The 27133-nt window shown below is 36.9% G+C and overlaps 1 protein-coding gene across 1 annotated transcript; it reads left to right on the top strand.

Annotated features, from left to right (window-relative positions):
• The first annotated feature begins 677 nt into the window (after positions 1-677).
• pth3r (parathyroid hormone 3 receptor) lies at positions 678-26167 on the top strand. Its single transcript, XM_051914777.1, has 13 exons — positions 678-1305; positions 8185-8290; positions 8959-9069; positions 12701-12822; positions 13280-13374; positions 17080-17233; positions 17325-17478; positions 17615-17675; positions 19089-19155; positions 19729-19823; positions 20095-20236; positions 20899-20940; positions 23473-26167. Exons 1-13 carry the CDS (start codon positions 1240-1242, stop codon positions 23908-23910), a joined length of 1653 nt encoding a protein of 550 aa, XP_051770737.1. The 5' UTR covers positions 678-1239; the 3' UTR covers positions 23911-26167.
• Positions 26168-27133: the final 966 nt, after the last annotated feature.

Genomic DNA, 27133 nt, shown 5'->3' with positions numbered 1-27133 from the left:
AGGCGGGTTTGTGGCACCTCGCTGTAAAAGAGATGAGAGAGCGAGAAAGCGCAGCTGGTGTCATGTATCTATTTTGCGGAAAGTGAGTATTGGGAGCGATTCAGATATTTCAGTATCAAAAAATCGGTATTTTTGACAACACTACATTATAACTACATATATGTATATATATATATATATATATATATATATATATACACACATTATGTACTAATTCAAAATATTAATGAAAACTATAATAGTATCAGTGATACTAAGATAACACTCTTCTATTCCCAAATTATGTTTGCCTTGATTTCTCTTCTTTGTTTTCTTCACACAAAGCTGGGAAATGCTGTAAGTAGCAACAGATAATGCAGGTGAAATTAGCCAGTTATTATTCCAAAATAAACCCAGACGGGGTGATCACTGAAGGGGAAGGTTATGGGTTATCTGGTTTCATGTGTCACTCTGTTTATCCTGCTTATTACACTGCTATGTATACCGAATATGTTCATGCGAGTAGAAAAAGAGCATGAAGGGATACAAAAGACTCGGTTAAACAATTTATAAATATTTGAATGCAATGATCAGTCACAATCTATAGTATTCCAGAGCCTCTTATAAGGAAGCGTGTTTGTAATGCGTGTGCAGGAATGAGCTTAGAAAAATAGAAACCTTGGTAATTAGGAGGGTCAGGGCTTTGTCTTCTCATGACAGCGAAGGGTTAACATTCTTCATGTCTACCCCGCAGTGGTGGAGCCCAGCAGCCGAGGGCCAGCGATGACCATCACACTAAGAACACTCTCACAACACACATTCTCACACGCAGGAGATCACATCTCTACAATGGCAGTGAAGCCTCTCTTTAACAGATCTCCAAATGGAAGTCTCATCTTCAATCAAGGATAAGAGTTTAGAAAAAACAAGAATCAGAGAAATGGAAGAATATCATCTTTGATGGGTAAGGAGCGTTTTTTTTTTTTTTTTTTTTTTTTACTTTAAAAAGAGAAAGTGGATTTTACTTTTTTGAAATTTGCCTACATGTAAGTGTATCCAGTTATTTCATAAATTAACCACAGCTAAAATATTTGTCAGACTCCAACAGATGAATTGCTGGTAGACACAACAGCGTCAGAATAACAAAAGGCTACAGACTTCAGTTCTCGGCGCCTCGATGTGACCACCATGTCCTGAAAAGTAAGAGGAGCCCTCTGGTGAGCAGACGTTCTGGAAAAGGTCAAAGGTCTTTGGTTAAGCATGTTGTCAGTGGAGGTCGCCGTGGCTTTTGTGCTGTGCAGTGTGCTGATGAAAGCCAGAGCTCTGGTGAGTACCTGACTACTGACTTATGCCTGGCTTCCCTGCTTTATTCATAGCAGAAAGCGCTATATAAATGTAACAAATGATTTAATACATCTACTGTGGGGACAGTTTGCATACATTTGGGTTACACTTTATTTTACAGTACATGCACTTACGTGTACTTACCAAAGTAGTGGGCAATATACAGTAAGGTAACTACATGCACTGTAAAAAAAAATATCCCATTAAATTTATGGTAAAAAAAACCTGGCAGCTGTGGTTGCCAGAAATTCCCAGTAAAAAATACTGTGACCAGTTTTACTAGATGCCTTTTAAGTGATATAATGACCAGTTTTACTATATATATTTTAAGTGATATAATGTTAATTCATAAAACGGTTAGTTCCTGTCCTTGATTCTGATTCACCCAACGGTTCTGTGTATCACTACACAACACCCTTAGCAACCACTCTTAGCAATGTAAACTGTTTGTTCTCAGTTGATATTGTTCATTGAAGCTGTATGTAGAACTAGAAGAGTTGTGAGAAAGAAATCGAGTGAGCGAGTTTATTACCTGCATTCAGATTTAGCATTTTCCTTCAGGTCAGTCCTATGTTCATAATAAAAAATCTGTTTAAATGTCTTATGTATTATCTTGTCCTTTTAACATATAAATGGTTTTCCCGTGACTGACAGCGCTAGTCAAAGTATTTTTGCGTCTTGTTCCGTGTTCACAACAATTCAGTCTTTTCAATGTAAAAGTCTTCGCTATTGACTGACACACTCATAAAGACAATCTTTGCTGCCATCTAATGGCATAATAATGTAACTTCTGTTGCGGTTCACGGTCAGGGACTATTTTTTCCGGCGGAAGGAAGGCTTTTAGTAAGAGTTTACTTCATGAAAGTTGCATTGATACATATTTTTGGCTTTAATATTTGTATTGTGTGGTAACCGTTTTATAAAAGCAATAAGGTACTCGAGGCTAGTGCTGTATCGTGAATAAGTCAATAAGTCATAAAATATATAATTCATAGTTTTTACTTGCAAAAACCATAAATTTGACAGTATTTTACAGTAAAATGACAAATAATGTCATGTTAAACCTGTTATATGGTAAGGTAACTTATAGTTAACCAATTAACATGTTTTTACTATAGCATTTTTACAGTATTTTGCTGTAAATATTAAAAAAAAAAAATTACAGTGTGGGTTAAGGTTAGGTTTAGGGGTAGGTTCAGGTTATTACCCAGTTATTAACAAGTATGTACATGTAGAACAGGACTGTAAAATAAAGGGCCACATTTAGTCTTTCCCTTATGAAAAAGGAGTGTGCTTAATTGTGTTAAGTGTGTGTGCACTTGTAGTGAACTTCAGATCTTAAAAGTATATTTAAAAATCGGCATTATTCATTAATAATATAATATTAATGTATGTACATTTTAAATTATTACATTTCAATTATCGTTTTGATCATTCTTTGATGAATGACAAAATTGACTAATACTATTACACATATAAAGTACTTGATTATAATTTTAACTCTAGTGTATATTTTAATATTACATTTTAAAGTTAATATAATTTAAATGTACAAAATTGCAACCTCTATTTTACTAATTCATTATAAAAACCAAAACTATTATACAACATTATACAAAACTTGTATTAGTTTATGCATTGTGAACTGTACATTTTTATTAACTAACCTTAACAAAGTAAATGCTGTAATATATATATATATATATATATATATATATATATATATATAGGTTGCGCATGTCCTATATTTCTTGGTAAGGAGGAAAGGAAAATGTGTCTCTTTGTTTGTGCTGTCAACCTCAGAAAGACTTACTGGCCAATGCATGCACATGCTCAATGAAGCAGAAAATTAGTTGGTCAGCGAGAGATGAACACTTGATAAATGGGCAATTTAGGCCCTGAATATCATGATTGATCAAGAGCACTGCCATGCCACTAATTTCACCTTTGCTGGAGAAGGCAATTGGAATTACAGTAAATGTGCTCAGTGTTCTGGACAGCATCTATAATGATAATATCCTTACAAATGTTTGACCACTGGGCAGTTACGCAAACCAATTATTAAGAATCAATGGCATTAGAGCGCCTGAAAGTGTGGTTCATCAATCCCTACGCTTTCCAAGGGTAAAAAACAACAATCAAATAAGACAGTTGGTTAATTGACTCTTGCAGTTTCAGTGTAAAGGCCTGTTCACACCAAGAACAGTAACTATAATGCTAATGATAATAATAATAATAGTTCTAAAAATCGTTCTAAATATAAAAAATAGCACAGTTCACATCACAACTATAACGATAACTGCACAGAGGAACAAAATTGCAAAATTTTGGGCTTGTCCGTGCAGAATTCACTGTAAATATTCTGTTTTTGAGTGGTTACTAATTACTAAGTGGTTGTTTGGGTTGCCAGGGTGGTTGCTAGGAAGTTGCTTCTATTCCGATCAAAAGGGCTCATTTTCAAGTCTCTGTGATATTCTGGTCTTGAGATTTAGCTAAAAAAATGTTTTACCTGTTTTATCATTCGTCAGACAAAAATTATACATTTGATCACTTAGAAAAGTAATGGACACCTCTTCTCAACAAGCTAAATGATTTTAAGTGGGTGACTATTACATTTAATAGGATAGGAGAATAGAATATGATTTTATACAGTCTGTTCAGATCTCTGAATTTTCTTTCATTCTTTTTTTTATAAAAAATGAACATTACTAAAAAAAATCTATATTTTGATACTATTCACTGTATTTAAACAATTCATTTTTAATTTAAAACCATTGTATCAGGTTTCTGGTTCAAATGGAATTGCTTCATGTTAAATTGACTACGCTTTGGCTTAGCTCAATGTTTTCATTTTGAAATAACATGATTCAATCAAGTAGCTCGAACAAAAAAGGCTAAACAGAGTATACAGAAACTAAGGGTACGTTTACACAACAACGATGTACTAAAAACGGAAAAGTTCTTCCTTTGTGTTTTTGAAATGTTTCATGTATAGACAACAACGTCAAAATGTTCCTCGTTCACAGAGATCCCCAAAAATGACTAAAAATGCTGTGTTGTGCATGCCAGGCCAGTAGTTGGTGATATCAATTTGTAAAGAATTACTACATCCCTATAGACTGAACCTATAATACGCATGCGCATGACGCCACCGTTTTCATAAACAGAAACTACACTGTAGTGTTAGGAGTGAAAACAGAAAAAGGTTCATAGGAAAAGGGGAAGGAGCAAGAGTCCACAGGGGAAACTGAGGAAGTGTCCATGGAGAAACAAAAAAAAGGAAGAATCCAAGGAGGAGCCAGGGAGGAGACGAAGGAGGGAGGAGCCAGGGAGCGACCCAGAACTGAGCCATGAAGAGGCAGACCCACAGTGGAACCAATGGAGGGAGTGGCCAGGACGGATTCAGGAATCCGACCGATCGAGGTGGAGCTGGGCAAGGTGGAGAACTGGGCAGAGCTGAGGAGTCAAAGACACAGTGTGACACCACTGGACTGGAGGGTCAAGGCAGAGCCAACGGCTCATGAGGCTGAGGTGGAGATGGGGGATCGGAAGACCACAGTGGATCTGGAGAGACAGAGGACAATGGTGGAGCCAGAGGGAAGGTGAAGCCCAGTGGAGTCGCAGGAGGGCTGAGGTGTAGCCAGAAGTCTGGAGGCCAGTGGTGAAACCAGGGTGATGTCTGACCAAGGCGGAGCCGGAGGGATGAGGGAGCCCGGTGGAGCCTGAAGGATGGCAGTCCACATGGAGACGAGGGATCGTGGAGCCAAGTTGGAGCTGATGGGTTAACAGGTTGAGTCATGTGCTCAGAGGCCTGAGGTGGAGCTGGGAGATCCTTAAACCAAGGCGGGGCTGGAGTCCGGGAAGCCCAAGGCAGAGGTGAGGAGCATGATGGAGGCACAGAGGACGGAGTTGAGGAGCTGAAGGCAGCCGGCAGAGGTGAAGGGAGCCAGCAGAGACTAAGCTGAGGAGCTGGAGAGAGTTGGCAGAGGAGGAGGGAGAGGGAGGCTGAGCAGGACCAATGACACTGAAGGAGACAGGATGGAACCAGCGATGACAAAGGAGGCAGGAGACTGGACGGAATCAGTGATGACAGATACAGGAAACTGGGCAGAAACATTGAGTCTATTATATTACATGAGCTCGTAGGGAGCAAATCTACCTCAGGAGTGGGGGCATGGTCGGGACCCAACTCCAAACAGTCCAATTAAAATACCCACTGGGACAGCCAAGGGGTATTTCCAATCCACTTAAAAAGAAAAAAAAATGGTCTTCAGGGCACCGTCACCCTAGGACACCAGGTGGCTGAGCTTGAGGAACTCTTCCATGTAGTCTTCCAGGGGACGGCCATCTTGTGAGAAGGAGAGGAGAAGGTCTTCGGGGGTGACAGGTGAAAGAATTGTTGCTAGATCCATATTTTATGATAGGTTCTTTCTTCTGTTAGTGTGCTGGTTGCAGCAGGAGCAAGGAAATGCAGAGGCGGGATCTAGCAGCAGCAACCGTATTTATTTACAAAAATTAAACAAAACTAACACACAAAGGGGAAAAAACTCCTACTATATAGATGAAAAAGAGTATGTGACAAAAGAGGTATGTTCGAATTCACAGTACTCATCAAAGAGTAAGCAAAAAGTACCTGGATGACCTACTATTTCCGGTGAGATTCTGAGTGCATATATGATGGACACTTTACTGACAACATGACATTTTGACATTATTCAAAATAAGTACCTGCTCAAGTGATTAGCGATTTCAGATGCAGCCTAGGAAACTAGATCAACTAAGGTAGACAGGAAATACACCCAGGAACCAAGAACACAGAGAACATAAAACTAAGCTTAAATCAAAATAAGAGTACCAAAACAGAACATAAACCTGACAATGTGTAAAGGGAAGTTATATTTAGTTAGCTTGTATACTGTATAAACAGATCATTAAACAAGAAGCCTTAGTTGTAGGATAACTTGAATAATTCAAGTTAAATGAAAATCATTTATTCAACTAAAACACTTAATTCATGTTAAATGAATTGATTCTATTGACCATTGATTCTAGTTAGTTTTATATGGTTGATTTTATTGGGTTTTTACTTGTTTCAATCACATGGGTCCACTGTCCGTGATTAAGCCTATTTTTAAGAGCTATTTTTGAGTCTTTCTTTCTTTCTTTGTCTCATATTAGGTGTGTGAGTTTGAGAAAACCTCAAACTCACACACCTAATATAAGACAAAGAAAGAAATGGTGGTTGTGAAAGTATTTAGGGCACAAATGCTCCTGCGATTCTCCACAGAGATAAGGGCTCATAGTGTAGGATGGTGGTGAGGGATGCCCATGGGTGTGAGGTGTGTAAGGTTGGATATGCTCTCTCATCCTGAAGGTTGAAGAGAGCTTGTCACATACCACAGGACAGTGCAAATATTTCACAACACTGAGAGACAGCACATCAGCCTTAAAGAAGGTGTGACAGGTGTGGTGATAGATGGATGATATGTCAATGATTTCAGCTGAGATCGTGGAAAATGAAAAACCAACATGTACAGTATATTCTTAGAAACAAACAAGGTTTTTATCAGTCTTTTGTGATCTGATGTATCACAGGCATCACCTGTGCGATGCAGATGAAACGGTAAAACAACAAATCTAGATAGTGTTATAAACACTGACTTTCTTTTTTGATGTGTCAATCCCCCAATGAGTAATGAGACCGAAAAAAAAAACCAACTCAAATTATAACAAAGCAAGTACTACATAATAAATATTATATACAAATACATGTAAACACTAAAAGGAAGCTTATTATGGACAAATAAAGTGTGTACACTTAAGTGGCCTTTTATTTAAATAATATTATATTATCTGCAAGTAAAGTTATACAGTATCTCACAGAAGTGAGTACACCCCTCACATTTCTGTACATATTTTATTATATCTTTTCATGTGACAACACTGAAGAAATGACACTTTGCTACCATGTAAAGTAGTGAGTGTACAGCTTGTATAACAGTGTAAATTTGCTGTCCCCTCAAAATAACTCAACACACAGACATTAATGTCTAAACCGCTGGCCACAAAAGTGAGTACACCTCTAAGTGAAAATGTCCAAATTGGGCCCAAAGTGTCAATATTTTGCGTGGCCACCATTATTTTCCAGCACTGCCTTAACCTTCTTGGGCATGGAGCTTCACAGGTTGCCACTGGAGTCCTCTTCCACTCCTCCATGACAACATCACGGAGCTGGTGGATGTTAGAGACCTTGCGCTCCTCCACCTTCCGTTTGAGGATGCCCCACAGATGCTCAATAGGGTTTAGGTACCCTCAGCTTCTTTAGCAAGGCAGTGGTCGTCTTGGAGGTGTGTTTGGGGTCATTATCATGTTGGAATACTGCCCTGCAGCCCAGTCTCCGAAGGGAGGGGATCATGCTCTGCTTCAGAATGTCACAGTACATGTTGGCATTCACAGTTCCCTCAATGAACTGTAGCTCCCCAGTGCCGGCAGCACTCATGCAGCCCCAGACCATGACACTCCCACCACTATGCTTGACTGTAGGCAAGACACACTTGTCTTTGTACTCCTCACCTGGTTGCCGCCACACACGCTTGACACCATCTGAACCAAATAAGTTTATCTTGGTCTCATCAGACCACAGGACATGGTTCCAGTAATCCATGTCCTTAGTCTGCTTGTCTTCAGCAAACTGTTTGCTATCTATTGGTTGTAGGCTAATTAAAATTACACCATTGTATAAACAGTAAAATGATGAAGATACTGTGCTGTTGGTATTCACCAAACATGGTTTGGTTTGGGATTATATATAGTGAAAGGGTGAGAATAATGTTCTGTCTTTCTCTGTTGCTCTTCTTACAGATTGATTCTGATGATGTCCTCACCAGAGATGAACAGATCTTTCTTCTGATTGGTGCACGTGCGAGGTGTGAGAGAAACATCCGTGCACAGTTAGATGTGGTCAGAGGTATTATGATATAATTTTTGTGTGGGTATAGGGTTTGTTATACAATGTCATAATTGTTAGCAACATCCCTAACCATAAGTATTATACTTTGACACCTCAAATTTAGGTGTGCTATTACTTTTAAAGCAATCAGACTTATGATTTTCACCTGGCGAATGATAAAACAGAAGAAAACATATGACCCATGTGTGCTGATACCTACCCTATCAAATAAATTAAATGTGTAATTTGGCATAATGTAAAGCTAACAAAAATAGTTGTAGCATACTGACAGCTACTGAAGCAATCAAAAGCATGTATCTTCCTAACCCTACAGACCCAATTTCCTGAAGACAGCAGGATCAAATTATTCTGCGGCGCTGTTTATAGCAAGATTTTAGGATAAGGAATATTGATTTGAGCTCAGGTTCCTTTGTTGTTCGTAGTGATGAGTCACTTTATAGCAGGATACGGACATACCCACAACTGTGGAATGAATACAGATCCACTGCTGTCTGGTTATGAGAAAAGATTCAGGATTCATATCGTTGGCTTCCTATGTTGAAGAGACTAATTTGGCATGTCTCCAAACATTTTGTTGAAGAATAATTTGATTGCATATTTTGTGTTAAATATATAAGTGTTAATTTTGTAAAACATATGAATCTGATATTTTTGTGTGTTTTCAGAGAATTACTGTGTTCCTGAGTGGGATGGGATCATTTGCTGGCCCGCAGGAAAACCCAGTCAGATGGTTGCAGTTCTGTGCCCGGAGTACATCTATGACTTCAACCACAGAGGTCTGCTTAACCCACCTGAACTAAATACAATTAAAGCTGAACAATGTTGGGAAAGGTTACTTTTAAATATTGTTACTCCCTAAAAATGTAACTAATTGCATTACTTAGTTACTTTTTATGGAATGCAATGCAATGCATTTTCATTTTTCATTTGGCAAATGAAAAGGTCTTTTCAAACAAAAAGTGAAACAAAAAATCCTCAGGCTGTAGGAGATTCAAATTCATACCTGTGCAGTAGAGGGCACAGCTCAGATAAACTTTTCAGATGTGCTGCCATTCTGAATTGTAGAGGAATAGGATGCAGGATTAGAAAACACGTACTTCAGCAACAAAAACAAAAAAATAAACACAAATGTGATGTTTTACCAAAGTACTGTAATTTTTGCTTATTCGTATGGTTGAATAATTAGATCATTGGTCAGCAGCAAAGACATTGGTTAATAAAGTGAGATTAAATACATAAACAAAATTTGACATTCAATTATTGCAGGTTTGTGTAATATTCTGAGTTTGCATATTACGATTTTCATTTTGAGCTATCTGTTTTTGTGCAAGTGAGATGAGTAAATGAATGTTCACATTTAGTCTAGAACTACAATATCCATCATGTTTACACAGAGCACACAACACCTCTACACCTTACTTCCAGTTTCTTCCAACAGTCAATAAAAAGGAAAACAAAGTAACTTGCATTACTTATTTGAAAAAGTAACTCAGATATTTTGTTGTAAATTTAAATGTAATGCGTTACTTTATTAGTTACTTGAAAAAAGTAATACTTGTAATGCATTACCCCCCAACTCTAAAGCTGAAGTATTTCATTTTTTTTTACTTATATTACTCTGTATATTAAACTGGGAGAGGAGAAAGTATTTTAATACTGAAAATGTACATACCCTTACAGGGGAAAAGTTCATTTTATTAATTAAACTTCAGTAAAGTTAAATTATATTTCCCAAGTATACAGTTGCAAGAAAAAGTATGTGAACCACTTGCAGAATCTGTGAAAATGTGAATAATTTTAACAAAATAAAGGAGATAATACAAAATGCATGTTATTTTTTATTTAGTACTGTCCTGAGTAAGATATTTTACATAAAATATATTTACATATAATCCATAAGACAAAAAAATAGCTGAATTTATTAAAATAACCTCATTCATAAGTGTGTGAACCACTGATTCTTAATACTGTGTGTGGTTACCTGGATGATCTACGACTGTTTTTTTGTTTTGTGATGGTTGTTCATGAGTCCCTTGTTTGCTCTGAGCAGTTAAACTGAGCTCTGTTCTTCAGAAAAATTCTCCAGGTCCTGCAGATTCTTCAGTTTTCCAGCATCTTTTGCATATTTGAACCCTTTACAGCAGTGACTGAATGGTTTTGAGATCTGTCTTTTCACACTGAGGACAACTGAGGGACTCAAACACAACTATTAAAAAAGGTTCAAACATTCACTGATGCTCCAGAAGAAAACACGATGCATTGAGAGTCGGGGGGTGAAAACTTTTGAACAGGATGAAGATGTCCAAATTTTTCTTATTTTGTTTAAATATAATTTTTTTTCATTTAGTACTGCCCTTCGGAAGCAACAGAAGATACTTTCATGTTTCCCGGAAGACAAATAAAATACAATTTACCTTGATCTTCAAATTCCAAATGTTTTCACCCCCCATCTATTAATGCATCATGTTTCCTTCTGGAGCATCAGTGAATGTTTGAACCTTTTTTAATAGTTGTGTTTGAGTCCCTCAATTGTCCTCAGTGTGAAAAGACGGATCTCAAAATCATTCAGTCACTGCTGTAAAGGGTTCAAATATGCAAAAGATGCTGGAAAACTGAAGAATCTGCAGGACCTGGAGATTTTTTCTGAAGAACAGAGCTCAGTTTAACTGCTCAGGACATACAAGGGACTCATGAACAACAATCACAAAACAAAAAAACAGTCGTAGATCATCCAGGTAACCACACACAGTATTAAGAATCAATGGTTCACATACTTATGAATGGGGTTATTTTAATAAATTCAGCTATTTTTTTTTTTTGTCTTGTGGATTATATGTAAACATCTTTTATGTAAAATATCTTACTCAGGACACTACTAAATAAAAAATAACATGCATTTTGTATTATCTCCTTTATTTTTTTAAAATTATTCACATTTTCACAGATTCTGCAAGTGGTTCACATACTTTTTCTTGCAACTGTACTTTATGTAGTTAGCATACTAAAATCAATGTACTCATAGTATAGGCCTAACTGCACAATATCAATATTTCTGAGGATAAAATGGCTCACATTTACTTTATAAAAGCATGCCCTTATATAAACTTTGAGCACACAACTAGTTAATTAAATCTAAGTTTTTCTTTTGTATTGCAGCTACACTGTAAACAGTACTACACTTAGTTACTGAAACTGTTAGTTTACCAGCTATACTTCTACCCCACTTTTTAAAGGGTTATGCCGCGTTCCAGGCAACCCGTAACCCGTGTTTTTCCAACCTTCTACCCATGAAAGTGCACTGGGAACGGCAGTCAAACCCGTGACTTCCCACCCGTGAACTCGTACTAGATCGATGTACTCCCAGTTCCGTGCTTTGACGTCACATAGCCCGCGAAACAACAATGGCAGCCCTTACGGATGCGGTGTTTATGCAAGTGCACGGTAAAATAAAGTAAAATAAAAGGTATAACAGCTTCTCTTGCCTTATGCGCCATTTTTCCTTCTCCGTTTCCCTCAAATAAGCAAGGAGTAAGCACCTTTGGCGATAGAAATAATTGTAAATGAGCATAAGCCCTGTATGGTCCGCCATGCTGGTTTGTTTACACTCAGGCAGTTTGGCCTGACTTGCCTGGAATGCTACAAAGTTGTGGTTTGAAGTCGTGACTTACGGGCTCAAAAACCTGCCTAGAACGCAGCATTAGTTCACCCCAAAATGAAAATTCTGTCATTAATTACTCACCCTCATGTCGTTCCACACCCGTAAAACTTTTGTTCATCTTCCAAACACAAATTAAGATATTTTTTGATTAAATCTGAGAGATGTTTGTTCCTCCATTGACTGCCTTTGCAACGACCACTTTGATGCTTCAAAAAGTTCATAAAGAGATTGTAAACCAATCCATATGAATCGAGCGGTTTTGTCCAAATTTTCTGAATTTTCTCGATCGCTTTATATGATAAACAGATTTAATTTAGGCTTTTACTCGCATGTAAACATTGATCAGCGAACATAAGCAGAAGCTCAACCAAACCTGAATGATGCACAAGAACAAACCTCTTCTGGAAGCTCAAACGTGCGGTGTAACCAATGAGGTTCATTCTCTTATTTATACTTTTCTTAAGTATAGGTAGATCAAAAGATTAAGTACAAGTATAGACCAGATATTCTTTGACTTTTTTTGTCAGTATAAGCCAAGTACACTTAAGTATAAATTTGTTAAATATACTGTATATGTGATACATTAAAAATAGGTTGAAACTATAGCCACTCTCTTATTTTTAGATTAAAAGAAGTATACTAATAGCAATAATAGAATAAACTTGTAAGAATACACAAAAGAAATGCCCTCAGAGGCTGATTTTTTGGTGTACCTATTTATATACATGTCTGTTTTACATGTATTTTAGGACATGCATATCGCCACTGTGATGCATCAGGTAACTGGGAGCAGGTGTCCACCATAAACCGGACATGGGCCAACTACACAGAATGCACCACTTACCTGCACAATAACCACAGTGAACAGGAGGTGTGTGCATTTTTCAACTCATAGGCAGCTATAATCTAATTGGTTGCATGCATTACTATTACTGTTGCTCATACTTAGATTAAGTGATTTGAACAAATCGTTAACTATAAGTATTAAACTTCAGAATGTGACTAATTGCCATTTTCTAAATGATTTGATTTTTATCACATGGCAGATTAACAAAAAAAATCAATATATTCAGTATATAATTGAAGGACCTGAACCATATCTATAGACCAGAATATCATAGAGACTTATTTTACATGGACCAGTACCTACAGTAGCAACCATGCAGAAACATCCATAGCAACACATAGAAAATGTATTTAGTTTGGAGATGAAGAGTAATTTGTCTAAAGGTCCAAAAGGTCTAAACAAGAGCATAGACTAAAATGTATAGACATTGACATGTACACAATTCTATATTATTGTGTACTATTTTGCTGTGTTTATTTAGGAGGTCTTTGAGCGTCTTTACCTCATGTACACTGTTGGATACTCCATATCACTGGCGGCGTTACTAGTGGCTGTCTTTATCCTTTGCTATTTCAAGTAAGTGCAACCTGAACATTTCAACAAGACAAAACAATGGATAACACTTTACATACACTTTACAAACACAAATCTAATCCAGCAGAATGCTACATGTTTCCATGTCCCCTCAGTCAGTGCCTGATTCATGTTCATGAGTATGTGATGCCTTGATGCTTATCTACATCCACGTGATAACCATTTGTACAGAAAGACTTATGTTTACTAAGATATCTTTGCTATGATCTGATCAGACGGTCAGCAGGTCCTCTGCTCTCTGAGGAAGAGAGTAGAGAATAGTTGTAGTAGTTCTGCAAGCCTCCGTTGCTAATTCCAAAATGTCATTTCAGAACTAGTAACGGAGGCTTGAGCCTTGATATCGGAATAATACCGTTGATACAGTTATTAACTCAGTTGAGAGAGAGAGAGAGAGAGAGAGTGCGTCTCTCATGACAGTGGTGTCTCTACTAATAGCGAAACTATGAGTTTATCTACCTCAAGAACTGCACAGTTATTACCTCGCTGGTGAGAAATGCCATGTATCTTTTAAGTTGCTAAACTTTTTTACTGATTAATTCATCAGAACAGCGCTGACAAAACGTTTCTGTGCAAGTGACTTGTGTACGCTTGAAAGAGAGAGAGAGAGGGGGAGGGAGTATGCGCTTTCAGAACACAATAAAACGTATTTTGTGGCAAAAACCGTGACAATAATTTGTCTTTTTCATCCTATTGTTTACTATATTTATTTGATTGATCAGTGTCGCTGTGGGTTTTATTTCTTTTGCGGTTGGCTGTATTAGGACCTATTGAAATAGCTGAAATCATTTGGCGAAGTGATATGGAATTGCAATGCGGTCAAGACCTGCTAGAACTACTTTAGCCATGCGTTTCCCTGAAAATAATTGCACGCCTTAGAACACTGGTCAACCAATCAGATTCGAGCATCCAACAGCCCCGTAGTATAATGTAGCATATACTTTTAAAATGAGTACTTATTATGGAAATAATACACTTTAAGGGAATGTACTTAAATGATAACTGAATGTAATGTTTTCTGACACTTACAGTAATTGCATGTTGTTTTTTGTAATTAAATGAAAATGAATTAGAATTTAAATTTAAGTTGAACTTAAATTTGCTTTTACCCCACTTATGTAAGTAGGACTTAAAGGGTTAGTTCACCCAAAAATGAAAATTCTGTCATTAATTACTCACCCTCACCCGTTAGACCTTCGTTCATCTTCGGAACACAAATTAAGATATTGTTGATGAAATCCGATGTCTCAGTGAGGCCTGCATAGCCAGCAATGGTACTTCCTCTCTCAAGATCCATAAAGGTACTAAAAACATATTTGAAACAGTTCATGTGAGTTCAGTGGTTCTATCTTAATATTATAAAGTGACGAGAATACTTTTTGTGCGCCAAAAAAACAAAATAACGACTTTTCAACAATATATAATGATGAGACTAGTTCAAAACACTGCTTCTGAGCTTTACGAATCGAATCAGTGAATCGGAGAGCCAAAGTCACGTGATTTCAGCAGTTTAGCCGTTTGACAGGAGATCGGAATCACTAATTCGAAACAAAAGATTCATAAAGCTCAGAAGCTTCATGAAGCAGTGTTTTGAAATCGGCCCATGACTATATATTGTTGAAAAGTCGTTATTTTGTTTTTTTGGCGCACAAAAAGTATTCTTGTCGCTTCATAATATTAAGATAAAACCACTGAACTCATATGCACTGTTTCAAATATGTTTTTAGTACCTTTATGGATCTTGACAGTTTCAATGGCTTTGCTCTCAATAGAGGCCTCACTGAGCCATCGGATTTTATCACAAATATCTTAATTTGTGTTCCAAAGATGAACGAAGGTCTTAGGGGTGTAGAATGACATGAGGGTGAGTAATAAATGACATTATTTTAATTTTTGGATGAACTAACCCTTTAAGTACATCTTTATCCCCTAGTTTCACAGACAAGGCTTAAAGGGATAGTTCACCCAAAAATGAACTTGCACTGACAAATCTTAAAATATGTCAGTGCCTTGGTTTTGTCTCAAGAAGCACACCAGTAATGTATTTTTCTAAGGCACATTTATAAAAGCTACTTAAATGCCTTAATTGAACTAATACTTAATCCTGGCTTAATCTAAGCCCTGTCTGTGAAACCAGGTCTATATGTAATTACTTCCATTGACTTTGAAATATGGTTAAAGCACACTGCCAAATACTGACAAGCATTTATTCTTAACTTTATATTTTAATGTAATTTCTGTTGAAACTTGTGTGATGTATTTAAATTTAAACTTATAATTGCACAAATGTAATGATGAAGTTGCAATTTAGTACATTTAAAATCAAATTTATAATATACAATGATACACTACAGTTAAAATTCAAGTACTTTAGGCTACATGTGCTTTAGTATGTTAGTCAACACATTAAAATAAGTGTATATGACATGACAAAATATTACTAAAACATAATGATTTAAAATGTAACACATTATTACAAAGTACACTTTTTAAAAGTGTAGAAGTGTAAAAAAAGAGTGGGTCTTCATTAACATATATATATATATATATTTATTTTTTTAAATCTACTTTGATTTGAAGTACACTCTTAAGTGCACATTCAATACAATTAAGCCCACGTCTTTTTCACAAGGAAACACTTTCCTGGATCCACATTCTTGGTCCAGGAGCAACACTGGTAACACTTTGCAATAAGGTTCATTAGTTAAACATTAGTTAATGTATTAACTAACATGAACTAACCACGAGCAATACATTTGTTACTATATTTACTAATCTTCGTTAACGTAGTTAATGAAAACACAGTTGTTCATTGTTTATGCATTAATTAATGTTAACAAGATTTTAATAATGTATTAGTAAATATTGAAATTAACATTAACAAAGATGAATAAATGGTGTATAAGTGCAGTTCATTATTAGTTCATGTTACCTAATGTAGTTAACTAATGTTAACTAATGAACCTTATTGTAAAGTGTTACCGCAACATTTGTGAATCTTTTTAAGTGACCAAATCAATCTCAGTCATTTACTGAAGTCTTTCCTTTTTGAAGAACCCATTATTTAGATAGACCTAATATGATGGACCTACATTTCACTGACTGATGCAGTGTTTTGCTGAAATGAAAGAATTGGGACATGTTGAAGGCATTTAATTTGTGAATTTGTCTTATTTCTGTTGTTTATGATGCTTAAACACTCTTTGTAGTCACACAGCTTTTAATAAAAGACATTTTCATCAAGTGTTTTTTAATGAGTCTTTAAATGAGTAAATGATACAGTCATAACACACAAAAAACACTAAATGCATCCGAAATCACAAAAAAGTGTAGGTATTTAATTTCACAACTGTTAAAAAAGTGTTCTATGTGTAACGGAAGCCAGCTAGTAGTCGCTGTGCGAGTAAACCTCACTCCTCTGATCTTAAGAGATGCTCTAGCGACTGACACTAGAAGTTGCAGCCTTTAGCCTCCTTGTTAGAGTGTCCGACTCCCACACCGGAGACCCAGGTTTGAGGCCCACGCAGAGCAGGGCGAGTAGCACCTGGGTAGAGGTGTTACATATGTGTAGTATAATTGTAATCTGGATGCATTGTAATTTGATCTATGAGACACTAATATTAATCAATTTCCACCACTACGTCAAAGTCAACGTTATTTTTTCTTCTGTGTTTCTTTTTCTCTCTCTAGACGTCTCCATTGCACCCGTAACTACATCCACATCCACCTCTTCACCTCATTCATATGCAGAGCAATCAGTATATTTGTGAAAGATGCCGTTCTTTACACCGTCACCGATGACGGCAAACTAGAGGATGGGGCAGTTGGACAAAGACCCTACATGGTACTCACTAAAACACATTTGCACATGAATACATACAGTAATTAATTCTTCAAAGCCCAACATCAGTTTTATTGGTCTGTGTGTTTATCAGGTGGGCTGCAAGGTTGCTGTGACCCTTTTCCTGTATCTCTTGGCAACCAATCATTATTGGATCCTGGTGGAGGGTCTGTACTTGCATAGTCTGATCTTCATGGCCTTCCTGTCTGATAAGAACTGTCTGTGGGCTTTGACAATCATAGGCTGGGGTGAGTTGTTACTTTCGTTTTGAAGATGATAATATTTGTAGAGCAATCTATTATGATCTTGAGGGTGAACAGAAGTTTGTAGATAGGGTTTTACATTGACGTCCTGTTTTGTTTGATCTTGTTTTCTCTTTCATAGGGATACCTTCAGTGTTTGTATCCATATGGGTCAGTGCCCGGGCGTCTCTGGCAGACACACAGTAGGTTTATTTCCACATTCGTTTTTGTATAAGGTTTCTGGTAAATCTCTGTATGTTAACACCTTGGAATATATTCCACATGATCACCTGTTCCCTGCCTTCGGCCTGAGATGCTTGGATAGGCTCCAGCGTCCCCATGACCCTACATAGGACAAGCGGTTTGGAGAATGGATGGGTAGATGGATAATCACTTGGGTGTTGAGCTTTGTTTGGCTTGGTGCAAACTTAGCACTTCGCTTTTAGGCTAAAATAGGGCCCATCAGACCACAAAATTGCCTTCCAAAAGGTCTAGGTTTTGTCGCATGGTTTTTAGCAAATTCCAGGCATGACCATATGTCTGCCTTTCTAAAAATAGTCTCTGGTTGAACCTGTGAAGTCAAGATATTTATGGTGTGATAAAGCATGTAAATTCATGTTTTTGTTCATGTATTTAACATGATTTCCTAAAGGTCATCAAAAAAAGTCATAATTTACTGTACTTACCCTTATGTTGTTCCAAACACATAAGACTTTGTTTAATCTCCGAAACACAAATTAACATACTTTTAATGAAACCTGAGAACTAATCTATATGAATTGAATGGCATAATCCAAGTCTTGTGGACAGATATAATCACTTTAAAAAGTGATTATATATTGGTAAATATTAGTTTCTCAATATATCTCCTCCTCTAGGGTTCACATAGGGTGGTGAAATAATCCTTTGACATGGTTAGAAATAATGAATGTGTTTTTACTTCTAGCATATCCTGTTGGCGATTACGTTCTCCATCAGTGGGCGTAGTTCCCAGAGTAATATGACAGATTGCGCTCTGTCTCAATTGCCTGTATCCACTTTTGTGTCCTTAAATGCTTGTTTTTTGGGGTCAACAGCTTATAAAAACTTAGTTCTGGGTTTTTTTTAGCTTGTTTGCTATACACCCTGTCACATAGCAGCTTTTAGATATTGTTCTGTTTTTTGTTATAAGTCAGAAATGACAAGGAGGCAGCTTCACGCAATACAAAGTCAATGGAGAGGGTTGGATTGTTTTCACCCCCGGTGGGCATGATTTTACAGATTGTGATGCGTATCGCTCTGTCTCTATGCGATCGTTGTTTAGATATAAATAAAAGCCGAAGTTAAATCATGTATCTTTTCACAAGACTTGGATTAAAAGGCTCAATATGGATTCATTTTACAATGTCTTTTTGGATCTTTTAAGTTTTGGTTACCTGGACTTTCAATGGAGGAAGAGAAACCTCTCAGGGTTCATTAAAAATATCCCAATTTGTGTTTTGAAGATTAACAAAAGACTGGAAAGACATGTGGGTGAGTAGATGAAGACAGAATTTTCATTTTTGGGTGAACTACCAATTAACATGAATGAACATTACCTCACAATCCAGTTGAAGGTTGGATTTCTGCATCTCTAGGTGCTGGGATATAAGTGCAGGCAACCTGAAATGGATCTATCAAGTACCAATCCTGGCAGCCATTGTTGTAAGATTTTTTTTTTTCTCCAATAAATTATAATAATAATTTAAATATTTAAATGTGATATGCAATAACAAAACTCTGTACTTTATAAAGTACAAAATACTGTATATCATACATATTTTATAAACACTTGTTACGTCTTAATGCACACATACACAGCAAAATTTCCAGAGTTAAATTAACTCTGCTCAGAGTACATATGGTCCCTCTCTAAATAGTGTTAAAATAACACTGAAGCAGAGTTCAAATTAATGAGATAATTAAGCAATTAATTAAGTAATGATTGCGCATTAGTGATGAACACCTGCTGTTAACAAGCAGAATCACTGAAAAAAAGAGAAACACAAGAACTACAACTGACTTCAGTCACAGCCATATTAATTGCTTAATTATCTCATTAACTTTAACTCTGGTTCAGTGTTTCTTTAACACTATTTAGAGAGGGACCATATGTACTCTGAGCAGAGTTGATTTAACTCTGGGATTTTACTGTGTATAAAATATGTATAAATATTTCCTATCAGTAAATACCCTATACTGAAAAGTCACTTATGTTCCTCATAACTCTTCATCTAGGTAAACTTCTTCCTCTTCCTCAATATCATCAGGGTTTTGGCCTCTAAGTTGTGGGAAACAAACACAGGGAAACTGGACCCTAGACAGCAGTACAGGTTATAAATTACCACACACACACACACACACACACACACACACACACACATGTTTGTTTTGCTATCTTAGTGAGGACATTCTATAGGCTTAATGGTTTTTATACTGTACAAACTATACATTCTATCCCCCTACATTACTCCTAAACCTACCCATCACAGAAAACATTCTGCATTTTTACATTTTTAATAAAAACATTGTTTAGTATGTTTTAAAGCTATTTTAAATATGAGGACTCATGATTTGTAGTGATTTGTTTGCTGTGGCCTGTAGGAAGCTGCTGAAGTCAACCCTGGTGCTGATGCCGCTGTTTGGAGTTCATTACATGCTGTTTATGGCTCTTCCCTACACTGACGTCACAGGTCTGCTGTGGCAGATCCAGATGCATTATGAGATGCTCTTCAACTCCTCACAGGTATATGCCAGTTTTTAAAAAAATTAAAATCCAGGTCTTCTTGCCCAAGGTAATTTTAAATCTGTAATCTGAAATAAAGAGCATATGAAGGAAATTGCATTTTGGATTAAATTAGCAGAAATAGTGAATAGGTTACAGTATGTTCATAGTGACAATTATTTATACTTTCAACGACACGGCAGCCAGAAGTCATTCATTTTCAATGAGAGTTGCCGATTTGAGTCAACAGATGCTGTTGGCAACGCAATAAAGTTGCAAAAGAGAGAAAAAAAAAAAACATCTGTCAGGAGTGGAAACAGTGCAGCTCACACACTGTATGCCACTTGATAATGTTGGGCACTGCAGTTGAGTAGGAACGACTACTAGTTAGGGTTATTACAGCAAAATTGGTGGCCTTAAGTGGTTTAAATTATTTTTGTGCCATTGCACTGTGTAGCCCCTCCAAAATTCCACTCCACACAGCTGTACATTATCATAAAATATGTTGATTGGTTGTGATTATATCATGTCAAGCAGCTTTTCTTCTTTAAGTGTGACTTGTTGCCAGAACTTTTCGTATTACTCCTTGTTAAGACACATGAAACATACCTGGTTACAAAACTGTTTTGTTGTTGCCATTTAAAAATTGTGCTTTTTCTTTATGATGTATTTTATTTCCTCAGGGTTTCTTTGTGGCATTTATTTACTGCTTCTGCAATGGGGAGGTGAGTGTTTGACACTTTAGTAATTGTAATTGTGAGAATAATGACTTCAAACAGGTTTTCTTCACACTACCCCTGTCTGCCATTGGTTGTCCAATCCTACCTAAACTTATACCATTGGTTCAGCTAATGTTGCTGTGTCAGGCTGGTTGGTTAAAATTGTCTCTGTATGTTTAAAGGCATAGCTCACCAAGAAATTTAAATTCTGCATTTACTTAACCAAATGTGTTTCCAAACCCATAGCAAATGTCTTTTTTCTTCTGACTTGGATGCTTGAAGAAGCTTCACACAGTTCTTCCTTCGTAAAAAAACACATTTTAGCATACTTTTAAAAAGAGTGCTTATTACGGAAATAATATTTAAGGTGATACTTAAAGGGTTAGTTCACCCAAAAATGAAATTTCTTTCATTAAGTACTTACCCTCATGTCGTTCCACACCCGTAAGACCTTTGTTCATCTTCGGAACACAAATTAAGATATTTTTTGATGAAATCCAAGTTTTTTTTTTATCCCCCATTGAAAGCAATGTATTAACCATCATTCAAGGTCCAGAAAAGCAGTAAACACATGATTAAAATAGTCAACGTGACTGCAGTGGTTCAAACTTATGCATGCGTTGTGGTCCTCACGTGTACAGCGTCGGCCAATACTGAGCCGGTGTTCGGATGTAAACATGGAAGTGCTGAACTGCGTTCACTGCGTCAACTGCATACAAGACTGACAGGGTAGAGAAGAAATTGTTGAATAAAGTTATTTTTGTTTTGTTTTTGAGCAAAAGTATTCTCGTCACTTCATAACATTAAGGTTGAACCACTGTAGTCACATGGACTATTTTAACAATGTCTTTACTACTTTTCTGGACCTTGAATGATGGTAATTACGTTGCTTTCTATGGGGGATATAAAAAAAAACTTGGATTTCATCAAAAATATCTTAATTTGTGAGATGAAGACGAAATACAGAATTTTAATCGTTGGTTGAACTATTTCTACAAGCTGGAATAGGATCATTTATTTTAAAGTACCCCTAAAATGCTATTTTAAAAGCTTCTGATTTTGTTTTGGCGGTCTGCTACAATAAGTTTACATGCATCCAAGGTCAAAAAACACATTTCTCATAATATACATTGAAGCATCACCTCTTCTAATCGGGAGTGAGCATCCCTATGCCCTACTGACTCCGAAGGGCAGAGCTTGCAGTGGGGACTTTGGAGGAGCAGGGCACTTTTGTGTCATTTTGAAGCCATTTGGAACGCATTTGGCAAAGGAAGCAATGAATGTAATTTTGTAATTTCCTCATTAGCTTCACTTGGAATGTTTCCACGACAAAGCTAGGCAGCGACAACAGGAATATCTTATTATTGCTGTTAATATGATATATGCAAATAAATGTACATTTTTTAGAATATACTTTATATGTGTGTGTGTTCCCGATCTTCCCTTAACTTTATAAGTTAAGCATTGAACATAAAGCATTAAACACATTTCTTACCTATGAAACTTTTTTAAACCTAATATGAAATGCATGACGAAAATGTGTGTAATATATCACAACAAAACTACTTGAATTATTCTGTTTATACGTTAACTCAAACTCTCCCGCCATATCTAAATTTGAAATGAATTGTGAGGGTCACATGACCATAAACAATGAAATTACTTCCATGAAGTGACCATTGCATGTTCCCTTCGCTAACGGACTTGTAGAATGGCCCTTGGTGAAGGGATTCAGTTGTTCACTTTCGTTTGGAACGCCCCTACAAATGGCGTCCCCTTCCAGAAGTGCCCTTCAAGGGGGCAAAAACGGCGTTTGGAATTCACCCAATGTGTCTGAAACAGTCTGATAAAGAATCCAGTCTCTCTAAACCCCTCCTCCTGCTCTGCTTTGATTGGTCAGACGGCCCAGTGTGTTGTGATTGGTCTACCGCAGCATGTTGAAGACGAAATGCCCATTATCATATCTGAATTTCAGCTCCAGAGGCTTCCTCAGCACTTAATACACAGTGATACAAACAGTAACAATGGCGTCGGTTTTAACATATCAATTCGAGCCCCAGTCCTCATCCTTTGGAAGTGAATGGATTGCTTTTACAGCACAGAAAACAGCTTCTTCTTGACATGTCGACAACACAAACCAAACTCTTCCAGGCCTCAGATACAACTACAGTGTTTGAGGGCTGGCATTCTGCACATTTGATACAAACCTACATAGGTACGTGCAGGAAGTAAGACTGGAATTACTGACAACTCGTTTCAGGCAGTTCAGACTTGGTTCTTACTTTTGGGAGACAATAACTCCATTTATTGTGCATTTTGATCTTTTAAAACTTTGCAGACCTTTTACATTCACAAACAGCTATATTACACACTACATGAAAGGTAATATCCGAAAAAGCATAATAGGGGCACTTTAACACTGAAGAAATTATTACACACATCACCTTTTAAACTTGTGTGTGTGTCAGAGTATATTTGTCTCTCAGCCCATTTTTTTTTCTGTGTCTATCTTTTCATATCTCTCTATGATGCCATCAGGTGCAGGCAGAGGTTAAGAAGGCATGGCTGAGGCGCAGTCTTGCATTAGACCTGAAGCAGAAGGCTCGTGTCAACAGCAGTGCGGGATGTGGGAGTGGCTACTATGGAGGCATGATGTCACACACCACCACACAGAGCGTGTGTCTCAGCGTCAGTGGTACTAAAGGCCTGCCGCTGGGGACCATCGGGGGCAAAGGACAACCACGTCTCCACCATTCAGGAAACTTACCTGGCTACGCGCCTCATGATACAGAGACTGTGTTTTATACAGTGCAGCAGCATGAGTTGGTTCTGAGGCAGACTGATGGGAAAGGGTCTCCGTCCAAACAGATCAGCAGGAATGCAGAGGAAAGTGAGCAGGATTTTGAGCCATGTTTTGTAGCAGATGAGGAACATTCTGGTTCCATGTCTTGGAAAGAACTGGAAACGATGCTTTGATGGTCTCCTGGCTGGATATTATGGTGCTTACTGTTGTTAGAAACTCTTAAGTATTAAATAGGCTAGTATTAAAGTCAGGATGAAATGGAAGTTGCGATAGTCTTTTCTTATTGTGATGTATTTAAAAAATGGCTTCTCGAACAAGAAAAAAAAATTGTACATTGTGATTGGATGGTTGTGGTTTGATATTGCTGTGATGTCATGTGAGTGACAGGTTGCCCCGCCTTCATGCCAGTAAACACGTCATTAGAGAAGAGATGATGCTGCAAGAGAGAAAGGAAGTTATTTTGATTAAAGTTTATGAGGGAATGTGAATTAAAACAAAAACAATGACGTGCACAGATAAATCATTTATAAAAAAACCTAAATATGGCGATATCCGATAAAAAAATAAGAATTTTGATTTCATGGTGACTTTAAATACAAGCTAAGCTCAATCAATTTCAGTCAATAATTTCAAAATGTCTCTTGTTTTCTTAAAAAAAAAAAAAAAAAAAATAATTGAGGTATGAGGCACTTACAATGAAAGTGAATAGGGCCAATCCATATGAAAACTGTTTTAATAGTACAGCCACATTGTTTACACATGATGTAAATGATATTCATGTTAACATGAATTTAATGTGGAAAAAACACTTACTAACCTTTCCTGACTAAAGTTATATTCAATTTTACAACTCTGTTGCCTTGACAAGGAACACCATAAACTCGTCGACCGTAAAATCACTATGAAAATGATGTGAACAGATTTAAAGCCCAAATAATACAAGTTTTAACAGAAGAACTAACGTAAGTGCTTTTATAAATAATAAAATAGATGATTCATAAATACATTGATAAAATTTGAATCCTCCAAAAATTGGCCCCATTTCCTTCCATTGTAAAGGCCTCATTGTAACCTCAATTTTGCTTTAAAAAAAAAAAAAAAAAAGATTGACCATAGATTTACATTCAAGAAGGGGATGATATCTAGAAACCACAATGTCATAGAGACTTGGGCCGATAAGCAACCATCTAGAAATGTCCTAGCAACCACCCTGAACGCCCTAGTAACTGCATAGTAATACTGTAGAAACTAACCCCAGTACCTCAGCATTGTGGTGGTGAGTTTTAAAAGCACAAGCACCAATCATTTCTTAAGAAAATACAGTTTTTAATATTGGAATTATGGATGTCTGGAGCTAAAATGTCAAGAAAATAGATAAAGAATGTGAAGGCCACTGGAAAACTTTGTATATATGATAAGCTTTTACATTTGAAATGTACTGTACAAATGACCTTTAGTATCAGTTTCGATTTGTCAAGTTTCGAGTATTTCTAAATCCATCTTTCAAGTTACTCAATGTCTGGTTAATGTTCAGTAAGAATCTAATGCCCCTCCTAAAAACCTGCATTAATATTTGTAAGTGTAGCAAGCATAAACTGATATACATATACCCGGCACAATGCGGCGCCAGGTGCGACTCAAGTGTTTTTTGCTAGTTTCAGCCTAACGCAGTTATCATTTTCACGTCCTTCGCCACGTTGTTTAAATAGCAAATGCATTTGCGCCCATTTGTGCGCCCATGGGCGTGCTGGTCTGAAAACGAGGTGTGTTCAGGTGCATTGTTGGCGTGTTGCTATTTTGAGGCAACTGAAATAGACTGCGCCATTGACCAACTGAAACCTGGTCTAAAGTCAATGGCGCAATATTTGTTTTGTTATTTAAAGAGCGTGTTAGTAATATACGCCTATATGCGGGCGCGCAACATGCGTACACTCTGCTTATTACACATACAGAGCAGCAACACACAAACATGCCAAATATTAAAAATAAAAGGATTACAATGTAAAAGATTATTATTGTGTGCATAAAGATAAAAATGCTTTGGTGGAATCCGGCTTGTCCCGTAGATGTTCTGCTGTGTTTAATGTAAAATCATTATTTTAGATGTGTTGAATAAAATCCGGAATGCCTGTAACATGTAATACTTATTTTACTTATTTATTAAATACTTTGTCACTAGAATTTGGAGATATTATTATAAGTAGAGATATTAATTATATGATTACAAATGTTTGAAGTGAGGTTTAAAAATTGGATGTGAAAGGATGCATGTGTTTGATTGGCAAACACTTTCACATACCAGTTGCTTCAATCCCAGTTCTTTCCCCCATAGTCTTACTATTCATTTCACAGTCTTTCAGCACTCTGCCCTAGACGCCCTCTCATTGCAGTCAGGAATTTCACAGCTGAGCTTCAGGTCCAAACCTAGACCAGGACATAGACAGTCTCGGCCTGCCTCACATAAAAATGTGCAAGCACGTTAAACTTATCAACTGCATTGTCTGTTGTTCCTTTGGCATTATGAATTTGCAATGGACATTCAGTGAACAATTACTGACGCCTTTTCACATTTACAATTCACAGTGCAGCAACAACAACAGACAGATAATGTGTCACGCTTCTTAGCAATTTGAATGATGCTGACAAGAAGACCTCTAGTGGATATATTGGTAACTGCATCTCCATCAAGTTTTTGTAAAGGTGGGCTATGCATGAGTTTTAAAGATGCATAGAGTAAAATTGTATTCAGACACTAGAAATAAAACACCATAGGTTTGAGTAAGCCACCTAGCAACCACCCACAACACTCTAGCAACTACATATAAATTAAAACCACACTCTAAAAAATGCTAGGTTGTTTCAACACAAATTTGGGTCAAATATGGACAAACCTAACAGCTGGGTTTCTCCATACTTGACCCAAAATTAGGTTGAAACAACTTAGCATTTTTTTTTTTTGAGTGCATTTGCAACCATATAACAACACTCCTGTGGACAAGAGTGCGTTCTTCCGACATACTGAAGCGGCGTAGCCTGCGCTCCAGTCTGTGGATTCACTCCGATCTAGCTTTTTTACTCAGCATTTCAGACAGAAATGTGCCTTTATCTGAATAAATTAATTTCAGACATGAAACTAAATTGTGAATGATATTTCGTATTAGATATATGCTTTTAAAGTGTCCCAGTTTAGGTAAGATAATCTTTTATTATGAGCCGATGAGGATGTTGACTAACGCCAAACCAAAAGCGAAAATTATTTGTGCATTACATCAGTATGCCAGCTGTGGCACTAGTCAGCTTTGGGGTGGCAACTGCCAAAAACCAAAAAGTAGGTTTTTCAAAAAATCCAAAATACCCCAAAATTTCACAAGCGACGATCGAATCCAAGGCATACAT

The sequence above is a fragment of the Ctenopharyngodon idella genome, chromosome 12 (assembly GCF_019924925.1).
Source record: "Ctenopharyngodon idella isolate HZGC_01 chromosome 12, HZGC01, whole genome shotgun sequence".
Lineage (NCBI taxonomy): Eukaryota > Metazoa > Chordata > Actinopteri > Cypriniformes > Xenocyprididae > Ctenopharyngodon > Ctenopharyngodon idella.
This window is presented reverse-complemented; position numbering and strand designations above follow the sequence as displayed.